Here is a 12,411-nt window from a genome sequence, read left to right on the forward strand (position 1 = left end):
ACCGGTGTGTTCTGTTGCCAACGTACACATCCTCTTCACAGGCCTGGAGGACTCACACTCTTTGCTGCGTTGTCCCTATTTTCCTGGTCTCAGTCCTACCAGGGATGGGCAGTGGGAGTGGGGATGCTAACTAGTCTCTGCTCCTGCTCTTAATAAGCTATACTACCTGGTTATGTAACCCTAATCCATGTACACAGTCCAGGGCTCAGATGGCTGGCCTGCCAGCAAAAAAATGTCTGAAAAATGTTAATTCAACAATGTTGGAGGGATGTTATTTCCAGAACTAAACTCCTCAGGGGAAATGAGAAATCATTGCTCCTGGGATTCAACTCCTCCACACTGAAAGTTGTTTCTTTAATGATGCTTTCTTCCCAAAAAATTTCCCAGTGCCTGGTGTGTCCTGACATTTGGTCCAAATAAAATCCTGGAACAGACTCCTAGGATACAACTATCTTCAAACTCCATACAAAAGGAGTGTTTATTACAGAGAATCAGCATCTATTAGGGCATGAAACCTTGGGGGCCTGCTGGCGTTCACTCCCCACACTGAATCGTTTCATAATATAGATACTATTTTCTTTTTGGCATTTATAGCAAGCAACTCAGTTTATGACCTAAGGCATTTTCCATACTTCCAGGCAATGAATACTAGCTTCCTATGCGTCTCAATAGCACATAATTTAAGACAGTGGGAAAGGGAGCTGGAGAATAGTTTCCAGTGCAAGAAAAATACCATGCAGATGTTTGCCCTTACTCTTGAATTCTGATGGTCAAATCAAGCATTGTTTATTTGTTCTGAAGTCCAACTCAAGAAATTTATTTTCTAAAGGCTGGGGCTGGTGGCTGGGGTAGAGGTAGGGAGGTAGTGACATAAAATATTCCTGATACTGAAATATTCAACACATGGCCCTGGGAGTTTGAATCATAAAGTAATTTAGATCTTTCTAAGTGGTTCATTTTTTGATCAAATTTGGTATACCAGATGTTGATTCGTGTCACAGAACATGACATACCTAAAGAAACACCCAAGAACTACTTTGCTAAAATTGTATATTCACCTTCTGTAATTTTTGTTTCCTCCAAGATGGCAAGCTAGGAATCAGTCCTCTATCTTGAGCCATTTATTGAGAACAAACAAATGAACTTGGAAAAGACACAACCGAATCGAATTTAAATACCTGACTTTGGTGTATGAGAATCATAAACTTGCTTACGGTCTATCTGGTCTGCAAACACTTCCCCATAAATCATCCAATAGGGCATGTAGAAGATGTTCTTGGCCAGTTTCCATGATGGCTCCTCATTGGGAAAAAGGATGGCTTGCCTGGCAACCCCGAAGCTCATCAGAACCACCAGCATAATGATGACAAAGTACATCATGTCTATCATCTGGAAGGGTGGGGAAGCAGAGGGAGAAACAAGAGAAAACCCGTATGATTAAGTGTTCTTATAATTGCTGACAATGATGGGAACCTTTGGAGGAGGTCCACTTTCTAGACTGCTGGTAAGGGATGTTTAGACAGGGAGTTGTGTCCAGATAAGAAGATGCTTGGTCTGTTGAAGCCAGTGTCCACAGAATTCTATCAGTGGCTCAAAAAACATTTTAAAAAGTGCACACATAAATGAAGCCTCTTCGTTTTTCATTGCTGTCTGTGGGACCGAGTCAAGGCTAGGTATAGGAGTCATATAAATGGAAGCTTAGGCCTCTATGTGAATCAGGTGCTAACTTTTTCTCTGCTCCTGGGGTGGAGGCAAGTGTCCTCTTTGGGTCTCTTTCTTCTTAGAGAAACTGGAATTGGGAGAGTTGAACTATTCCAAGAGCGACTGCAATGCTATAAACCTCCTTTCTAAGTTCTGAAAGGCTAACGAATAATTGGAAAGCTCAAAAACAAAACAAAACAACAACAACAAAAACTGCCTATAAACAAAGCTAGGATAAACCAAATATCCATTATATTCTTATTCTTGTGGCCCCACCGCACTGCATAGTATTCTACCACCAATCAGTCTCTCAGAGAAAACGGCTGTTTGTATACTTCTCCTGCAGGGTATCCCATTGGCTATGGAGGGTGTTTTCTTGGGCATTAGAATCATGCACCCTAATGACTCAGACCTGTACCTGCTGTAGAAATGATGGATTTTCATCTTGACATGTTTATAAAATCCTCCAGGCTGCTCTCTAATATAATGTTATCTCTTGTTCCTCATTCTTCCTTCTTTCCATGATGAATATTATTTGGGATCTGTTTCTTATATGCCAAATTATTTTCCTTTTATCACTCAAAATATTAAATAGATGAGGATGCAATAACTATTGATTTTTTTCTGGCCAGAACCCATTACCTCCTCCTTTTATAAACAGTTTCTACCCAGTATGGCCACAAGGTAGGTGTGTTTTCCAGGCTACATTAAATATGATACTAGCCCCGGCAAGAGTGATAGAATGCAGGGATGTGACCAAGACAGGCCAACCAGAATCCTTGTATTGGCTTTGCTTTGTTTTGTTTTTAACTAAAGCTGGGAGAAAGAAGTTCTTTGTGTCTCTGTAATGGGGTGAGTTCATTGTATTTGTATCTGACGCTGAGTTCTCTGCCAGTGAAACTGATCAGAGTAAACGAAGCCTATTTGCAAGAGAAAGAGAGCAAATCTTGACAGTGGTTGGGTCCCTGCTTGCAGTAGCCCCTAAGGCCAGTTTCATTATGCCCTTCATAAGTCAATATATCCCTTCTAGGCTTAAGCTAGATGGAGATTGGTTTCTATTGCTTACATCAAAACATAGAATACAAAAGACTTTCTCTTAGATATCATACTTCCTGAAGGGATGCCCATCCACAAAAAAAAGCCTAATGCTAATTTTATCAATGATAATGGAGCCTTCAAATTAGTTTTACAATTTTATTTTTTAATTTTTATTTTATTATTATTTTTGAGATGGAGTCTTGCTCTGTCACCCAGGCTAGAGTGCAGTGGAGCGATCTCAGCTCACTGCAACCTCTGCCTCCTGGGTTTAAGCAATTGTCTGCCTCAGCCTCCTGAGTAGCTGGGATTTCAGGTGTGCGCCACCATGCCTGGCTAATTTTTTTGTATTTTTAGTAGAGACGGGGTTTCACCATCTTGGCCAGACTTGTCTTGAACTCCTGAACTTGTGAGCCACCCGCCTCGGCCTCCCAAAGTGCTGGGATTACAGGTGTGAGCCACTGTGCCCGGCCACGATTTTATTTTAAAAGAGTGTCTGTTATTGGAATTCAAACATTATAGCCTTCCTTGTATGCCTTAGGACACTGGGGTCTAATCAAGTTTCAAGGCAACTTCAAAATGCATCTCACAAGTATTGCATGACTTCAAAACCAAACAGGAATATCTTAAAATCTGACATCCATTCATATTTTTAAATAGTTTTTAAAGTTGTATGCTAATTAGTATTTCTTCTATAGTTTAGTGGTCTCAGAACTCTTTTAAAGTGAGCAAACCAGCTGTGTCGAAACAGTTTTATAGGAAACATGCATCTGTTTTTCATCCTCTCTCTTATTTTGTAAAATTCTTTCATCATTTATTTACAAAAAGTTCTATCAATGAAAAAGCACACATGGGTCCTTCATGTTGTGTTTATTTACATTGATTAAAAGATGGGTTGGGAGAGGAAGGTTTGTGCTCATGAGATTTAGAAGCTAGTTTGACCCAAGGAAACTCAGCCAGTAAATACAGAAACTGTTCTAATTTAATTTCTCAGGATTGTTTTTGTTCAGATTGATTGTGCTATCTATCCAAAGGGTCAAAACAATCAAAGAGAAGAAACATTCTTCCCAAACACTTAGCTTCATATATTTCAAAGAAGTCTTAGCTTTCATACAAATACCAAAATCTGATAGAGTGCAGTGCAGAAATAGAGCATTATTAGTGAGAACTGGGGCTGGCCTCCTCTTTTTAAAGCTAAATTGTCCAGTCGGTTCAATATTAAGAGAGCTGATCCTATCCTAATCTTGTAAATATCTTTCTGTTGTGTTCTACAGAGGAGAGTATATAATATATATATTATATAATTTGTTATATATAATGTAATATATAATATACATATAATATGCATTGTATAATATACATTATAATGTATAATGTATATATAATATATAATGTGTATATAATATATATTATATATACACTGTAGTGGTTAAACACATGTACTTAGGTATCAGAATACCTGGGTTTTCATCTTGACTTTGCTAGTAAAAATAGCTACATGGAAAAAAATTCACACAAAATGAGTAAAAATAATTACAAAAACAAAATAAAGGCTCTCCTAAACATTAAAAAAAAGAAAGAAAGGAAAGAAAAAGAAATGTAGCTAGGTGGCCTTGGGCAAGCTGCTTAATCTTGTTTTATTTTATTTGTAAAATAGGAATAATAACACATTTATTTTATAAAGATTCAATGAGATGGCATCTGAAACAATGTGGTAAGTTCTCCATAAATGTTAATGTATTATTATAGTTGGAAGGAGGTCAGGTTGTGGAGTCAGTTAGACAGAAATTTGAATCCTGTTATTGTCCCTTGCTTAGTCTCTTATTCAATTGTTTAAATTATTAAACACAGATATGAAAACCTATTTCCGAGGGGGTATGATGATGACATGTCTGACATGGTATCTGGCAAATGATAGCTATTATTATTGTTTTTATTCTGAATTATGTAAGTGAGCTTAGTACTAGGCTTAGAGAATTCCATTGAGAAGTGGAATATGGAGGAAAGGAGTCAGGGTTTTGTTAAGTGATTCTGGGCCTGCAGCAGATCAATTGGAGTCTTTCCAGATATGCAGGCTTTCCATGCTGTGAGGCATTTGGTGTACTGGCTTCTTATATTATGCAAAGACTCATAGTACCAATTTCAAAATGGACTCCTAATGATTGTGTGTCCAGGAATCTCATCAGCTGTCTGTCCCAAGACCACAGGGCAGGGACTCACTTGGCTGTTTTGTGCTGAATGGGAACTCCCTAATGTTGAGAGGCTTTCAGTATAACACATCTGGGCACATTTTCTTAAGTTCCAGTCTGGTAGTCTATCTGGCTCACTGATAAATTCTACAGGCATATTTTATCTGCCTTCTGGATCAGTGCATCAATTATTGAACTGATTATCTTAAAAGCCCCTTGAAAGAGAAGCAGAGTTCCCAAATATACTCATTTTCTACTTATTCTTGATGGATAAATGAAGTCATTCATAAGTTAAAAGGTAGAGAAAATGCAGCACATTCCTCTTGCACACTCCTGAGTAAGGTTTCATTCTAGTCAAAACTGGGATAATTATGCCATTATTAAGATGATAGACGTGGATTTTAAAATAATCTCGCTGCATTAGCATGACTTTAGTTATTCCAAGTATATAAATGCTACCCAGGCTTTAAAGGGTAATATATTTGGTTTGTTTGGGTCTTTTCAGATTTTATTTGTTAAAATAAAATAAGGTAGCAATCAGAAAAAACATCCAATCTGATTATGTAATCACAGAATGCAGTAATTCTCAACAGAGGCCAATTTCATTCCCTGAGGGACACGTGGAGATGTTTGGAGACTTTTTCGTAGTCATAACTGCGTGTGTGTGTGTGCACGTGTGCATGCTACTGACATCCACTGGGTAGATACTGCTAAATATCCTATGATACACAGGACAGCTTCCTAAAATAAGGAATTATACAGCCCACAATATCAGCAGTGTCAAGGTCGAGAAAATGTGGCCTAATTTTATAGCTATTATAGTCCTTTGCTTTCATTGGGTCCACTTGAAAATACATTTAGGAATCTCATGAAAGCTTGTCCCCTCTGTCCAGAAAATTCACACACCCACATATTTTTATATATAAATTGCAGAGAGGGTCCACATATCCTACCTCCTAAGCCCTATCCATTGACTCTAAATCTAGACTCTCTGCTTTTAGACAGGAATTTTCACCACAATCTCAAATTCATTGTTAAAGTGCAAAGAAGATGATATAACAGGCAGTATATTGGAGTAAGATACACATTTTTCTCCTAGTCAAAAAATCCCCAGTTGAACTGGGGTTCCGTTTTGGGTAAGTAACTCAAGCTCATGAATTCAAGTTTTCTTTCTCTCTAGAATGAGTTTGGTGATACTTGTCCTAAACAATGCTGGTGTTATAAATACCATTTGTACAGTAGGGTTAGCAATACAGCATAATAACTATACTCACCAATTTTTCCTTTCTTTCATTGTATTTAAAAAATGCAATTTGAACATAATGGTAACAGATACAACTTGTCAACCACCAGCTATGAGCCAGACACAGCTGGTCATTTAGTATGTATTATTTCTAATAATTATAACAATAACCCTATAAGATATGCGTTTATTATACATCACTACTTTAGAAACAAGTAAACCAAGTCTCAAAGGGGTTTAAATAAATTGCTCAATGTGTTTGAATTCAAATTCTTCCTCTCTTTGCATGAGTTTGTCAGTGATTTTGTAGGAAAAGTCGTGATTATTTAAGATTCATTTTAGTAGAGATACACATACACACGTACATACACAGAGCTGTTCCATAAATATTGAGTTAGCAATGATACATATAGTAAATCTCAAGTAATAATAATAAAGAACATCAGCCAGGCATGGTGGCTCACACCTGTAATCCCAGCACTTTGGGAGGCTGAGGCGGGTGGATCACTTGAGATCAGGAGTTTGAGATCAGCCTGGCCAACCTAGTGAAACCTCGTCTCTAATAAAACAAAAAATTAGCCTGGCATGGTGGCAGGTGACTGTAGTCCCAGCTGCTCGGGAGGTTGAGGCAGGAGAATTGCTAGAACCTGGGAGGCAGAGGTGGCACCACTGCATTCTAGCCTGGGTGACAGAGTGAAACACTGTCAAGAAAAAAAAAAAAAAAAAAGGACATCTATTGACTAATCATTGGTTCCAATGGCTCATACAATGGAAGTGAAGTGAAAGATATTAGCAAAGAGGTTTTTCTTTTTCTGTTTTTGAGAAAAAAATACCTCACCGCAGTCTTGAAGTCTAGGCTCAGGTGACCCTCCCACCTCAGGCTCCCAGATAGCTGGGATCACAGGCTCATGTCAACACACACCCTGTTAATTTTTCTTTTTTTTTTTTTTTTTTTTTTGAGACGGAGTTTAGCTCTTCTTGCCCAGGCTGGAGTGCAATGGTGTGATCTTGGCTCACCGCAACCTCGCCTCCCAGGTTCAAGTGATTCTCCTGTCTCAGCCTCCCGAGTAGCTGGGACTACAGGCATACAGCATCATGCCCAGCTAATTTTGTATTTTTAGTAGAGATAGGGTTTCTCCATGTTGGTCAGGCTGGTCTCGAACTCCCAACCTCAGGTGATCTGCCCACCTTGGCCTCCCAAAGTGCTGGGATTACAGGCGTGAGCCACCATGCCCGGCCCTAATTTTTCATTAGTTTTTGTATCATCAGTGTCTCACTGTGCTGCCCAAGCTGGTCTCAGACTCCTGGGCTCAAGCAATCTGCCTGCCTCAGCCTCCCAAAGTGCTGGAATTGCAGCCATGACCCACTGTGTCTGACCAGGAAAAAGGTTTTTCAGTAAGAGGTGTTCGTCGTGGTAGGACGGATGTACTTAGCTTTTCCATGTATATCTTGTAAAGGTGAAGTAGGGGACACACTTAGAAAACTGATAGAACTGATGAAAAGTACCCAGTTCTGGCTTCAGGCTCTGATTCTTCCTCTAGTGAGTTTTGAGAGGGAGCTTGTTTACTGATGCACTCCCAGATTCACACTGATGCTGTTCTCCTAGGGTTCAGTCTCTATGGAAAAAGTCTGGAAACTGGTGTGTGGTCAAGGACTATTGGAACAAGTCCTCGGCCATTTGCAGGGAAGCATATTAGCTTGCTACTTGGGATTTTTTCTTCAATAATTCGATAAGTAGGAGCAGCATTCTGGAACCTAGTTCTTAACAGACATCATTTTCCAGTAGTGTAACAAACACATGATGCATGACAGAACTTAATGTTCAATTCAAACCCAACTCAACCCAGCTCAACTCAGCACAAATAAATTATGTTTTTCTTCCCTTTGTGTAGGGAAAGGCATTTTTCTAGAACTTTATTTAAAAACACATGATCTTTACAAAATCTGTTAAAAATTTCTAGTGGAGACCCATTCCTTCTCCAACATTCAGCTAGAAAGTAACCTCTGTGTGCTTTTTCTGACCAATATTATCTTTTCTATGGTTCTGTTGTACTTTATACACATCTCTATTACAGCATTTTTCACATGGTGTGGTAATTCCTCCCTCCCTCTCTCTCTTCCATCAGTTTTAATCTCATGGAAAGAACATCTTTGTATACCCAACTCCTAGTCCAGTGTCCAGCATAAAATATATGATCTTTATGTATTTTTCAGTAAATGAATGAGTAACTGATGGATAAATTCATTATCCATCAGTTTTGTACATCAGTTTGTACAGACTACATCAGTTTTGTATACAGATGCAGTCAAATCCCCAGACATTCAAAAGGAATTCATAAAATAAAACACCTCTAGGGCCATCTCATTTAGACTTTGAGCAGGCCCAAATGAATTATTTCTCTCTATCTATTATCACCATTCCTCCTCTGAAAACTTATAACATGGAATCAGAAGACCCTGCTTACCATTTTTCCAATCATCATTACATACGGGCCCAAATACTTGTTCACGCCGAAGATGTCTAGGAGACGGATATACCAGTAAATGATGTTCACGCAGTAGATGACCCTCCCGTCACTCCTGAAGGGCTGGTCTTGGAGACGAAGGATCATTCCGACAGAAAACAGAAGGATGGCGATGAGGTCCGTGACATTCCAGTACTCCTGCAGCCACACCTTCACTTTCTGTAGCAACTTCCCTGGCTCTGACATCAGAATCTATAAGGCAGGAAGGAGAGCAGGGTTAGGTCTGGTTTCTATCTGTATTTTCAGCCCAGTTGGGAAGTGCTTGGTCTGTTGGCTGATGTTAGTAGCTTGCTTTGTCTATCTATATCTACTTAAATACTTGCATGCTATAAAAGTCCAATTGAGCTAAGCTTAAGTGATTATTCAGCTGCAATATTCCAAAGGCACATATAAGCAATAATTTTGATTCTTTGGGTTGTGGTAAAATTCTAAGACACACATAAGAGTTTTGCTATAAAATGATTCAATCCTAGTATGCTGCAAATCTCTGAAGTCTTCCTTCATCTCAGTAAACAGTGCCACCATATTGAGTTCCTCAGGCTGTTCACTTGGGAAGACTCCTCCATTTTTCTCTTTCACATCCCACATCCTCTGCACCAAGTCCTATCACCTCTATTTCTAAATGCAACCTAGCCAACTACTTCTCACCACCTCCACTGCTGCCTCCCTATTCTAAGCTCCATCACATCTTGCAGATTGCAGCAGCCTTCTAACTGGTATCCCCATCATCGTCATTGCCCACTTACCCTCAACCCATTCTCTGAGCAGCACAAATAATGATCTTTAAAAGCCTGGATCTTTAAAGATCTGGTTGGCAACTACCAGGTTATATGCATAGGTAAAAACTCATCAAGCTGCACCCTTAGGAGATGTTCAATTATAGATAAATTATACCTCAATTAAAAAAAAGACTTAGGAGACAAATGAACAACAACAACAGAAACTAAAGCAAATGATCATAATTGTATGCTTAAGCTTTCTGATGACTTCCATTATAAATAGTGAAAAATCCAAACTCCTTATGGTGGCCTCATTTCACGTCCCACCATATTCTCCCTTATTCTCTACCCTGCAGCCATACTGGTCATCTCTTAAGCATAACAAGTTTATTCGATATTCAGGATGCTTGTACTTATTCCTTCTGTTCAGCACTTTCTTCTCCCAGATCTGTATTTGGCTCCTCTTCATCTTCAAGGTCTCCAATCAAATGTCCCCTTTTTAGGAAGGCCTTTTTTGACTACTTTAGCTGCAGCTGACTTCACGTCCCCAAGTCACTCTCCAATACATTACCCTATTTATTTTTTTTGAAGTTTTTATCACTATATGAAATGATCTTCTGTATGCTTTTATATGTATATGTGTATGAGTATGTGTGTCTGCCTATCAATCGATCAATCATTCAGTCAATCAATCATCTATTTATTCATCCGTCCATCCATTCTTCTCTCTTTCCTAGACTGAAACTCTGAGGGCAGACCGTTTGTACCCCAGGCCTGTTACATAATAGAAACTCAATACATATTTGTCAACAGACTAACTGTTGTGTAGGCACTAACAGCAATTTTCCAGTTCCTTGCATATCCTAACTCCTTTGTGGGACTCTTGCCTTACCTTAAACTTAGAGGGGCTACCACGCATGGGTCTATGAAATGCACAGCTGGAGAGCAGAGGTTGCACCCATCCTGCATCACAGACCGCCCCAGGATGTGAGAAGCCAGGGAACGCCACTTAGTGAAGCCGTGCACCAGGGCCACCTTCCTCAATTGCTGGTGTTTACCTCTGAGGATTCCATCTCTTCAAACCATGACCAACCCCTTTCCCCACCTCAGAACCTCTCAAAGGAGAGGAGAGAAAAGACTGGAGGCAGGTCTATATTCAGCTATTTGTGTGAATCCTCATGTCCACTATAATGATTTACCTAATTCTGAACTACTAAGGAAGACAGGTTTTTGTAAGTCAGGGCTGGGACTTGGAAGCTGAGCAGGGTACCAGGAGCTACCTGGGAGCCCTATTTTTCACAGGCAGTGTCCTGCCCTAAGCCCTAGCCCAGGGTTTCTAAACTTTAGTGCACATCAGAATCACCTGGAAGGCTGGGTAAAATATAGAGGCTGGGCCCTCAGTCTGGAGTTTCTGCTTCAGGAGGCTGGGGGTGGGGTGGAGGATTTAAATTTCTAACAAGTTCCCAGCTCCTGCTGGTGGCCACAGTTTGAGAACCACTGTCCTAGTCATCAGCAATCTCTGCAGCTGGTGTTGTCCTGATGGCTTCTCACTCTCTGGCTGCATCTTAACAGAGCAAAAATCCGTGTATGTAGCTGGGAGAGGGGGTTGATGGGCAATGCCTTGAGCTTTTCCAACCCTTTGCTCACACTTTCCTAAAACTGCTAAACACAGAGGTTTGTAGTATAATTTTTAAATAGTGAAGCATTTTTTGGTAAAGTTCCAACATTAAAAAAAAAGAGACGAGATGAGAGCAGAACAGTCCGGGGTGAGGTAGAAGTGGAAAGTCAAGAATCCCCCCTGCCTCCTCCACCTCTCAAACCAGCCCTCAGGCACCTGTCTTAGAACCCTGGGAGCCTGAGGAGCATCGTTGGGGAGTAGAAAGAGCAGTGAGTCTAGGGACGGATCTGTCAAGTTTCATACTCAGTTGTCCTTTCTAGCTGTGGGATACGGGGAAATTGCTTAAACCCTGAGTCTCAGTTCCCAGACCTGTGCAGTGGGATGTCATCATAGTCACACCATCGACCTCACAGAGTTGTCGGCGGGGGGAGGATCCAGATGAGATAACGTCTACCCACGCACGCTGTAAACAGTGCCATGCTATTAAGGGATTACCGGGGTTTGCTTTGGTGACTCCAGGCAGAAGTATGTGGGGCTGGGAATGGGGGTATCATGGGAAACCACAAAGCCTTCCTTGTGTATTCCTGGGAAGGCACCAAAGCATGCAAACTTTTCCACATTTCCAGGATCTTGCGTCTGAGCCCTGGAGGTCCTGCGTGCTGACTGTGAAGAGGCAGGAAGGGCACGGCCTGTGGGGTCCTCACCCTTTGGTCGTCAAGCAACTCTTCAGTGAGTTCAGGGCAGGACACAGGGGTTGGGGCACCGCCTCACTGGGCCGCAGAGGAAAAGGTCAGACTCGGAGGTGGTCACCGCCTCACTCCCCACAGGAAGCGGGACTCTTCAGTTGACCCCTTCCTGACCCCAGCCTCCAAAGCCCTGCCCTCCCTGCTATTCTATGCCTCTTCAGGAGAAATGGATATCCAGGCCTCGAGGCTCCTGGCAGCCTGCCCGTTTGGCAGCCTCTGCCAGAACAGTCCGTGGAGTACAGACTGCTCCCTGTCTTCTCCCAGTCTGGTCCCTGGAGAGACTCCAATCTCCCTGCTCGAGTCCTTCCCTTTTCTGCTTATCATGGGGAAGGAATATGCGTCTAGGCTTTAAATCGCTCGAGCGCCAGCTGGCACAGCACAGCCACAGGGCCCCAGCAGGAGCGGGCCTCAGTTCTCAGAGAGCTGCACAAAGACCAAAGGAAATTTATTACTGTTTTTCAGTTTACAAATGGGAAATCCACAACATTGGTCAAGAAGAAAAGGCACCATGAATGGGAAGACCGAAGTGTAGACGACCAGCTGGAACAAGGCAAGGCATTCCTTTTTTTTTTTTTAAATCCAGGCTCTTGTAAAATGAGACTAGCAGACCCATTCCCAAGTTCTCAGGATGAGGA

At 41.1% G+C, this 12,411-nt stretch overlaps 1 protein-coding gene across 19 annotated transcripts in view; it reads right to left on the bottom strand.

The window, feature by feature from the left end:
* TRPM3 (transient receptor potential cation channel subfamily M member 3) overlaps nucleotides 1–12,411 on the bottom strand; it is a 904,985-nt gene that overhangs the window by 60,922 nt on the left and 831,652 nt on the right. For all 19 annotated transcript variants that reach the window (XM_054501730.1, XM_054501720.1, XM_054501728.1 and 16 more), the window contains 2 exons: nucleotides 8,634–8,885; nucleotides 1,215–1,389 (listed from right to left, as the gene is read on the bottom strand). In XM_054501730.1, the coding sequence (XP_054357705.1) occupies nucleotides 1,215–1,389; nucleotides 8,634–8,885 (427 nt within the window). The remainder of the gene's footprint in view (nucleotides 1–1,214; nucleotides 1,390–8,633; nucleotides 8,886–12,411) is intronic.

Source organism: Pongo pygmaeus, chromosome 13, assembly GCF_028885625.2.
Source record: "Pongo pygmaeus isolate AG05252 chromosome 13, NHGRI_mPonPyg2-v2.0_pri, whole genome shotgun sequence".
Classification (NCBI taxonomy): domain Eukaryota; kingdom Metazoa; phylum Chordata; class Mammalia; order Primates; family Hominidae; genus Pongo; species Pongo pygmaeus.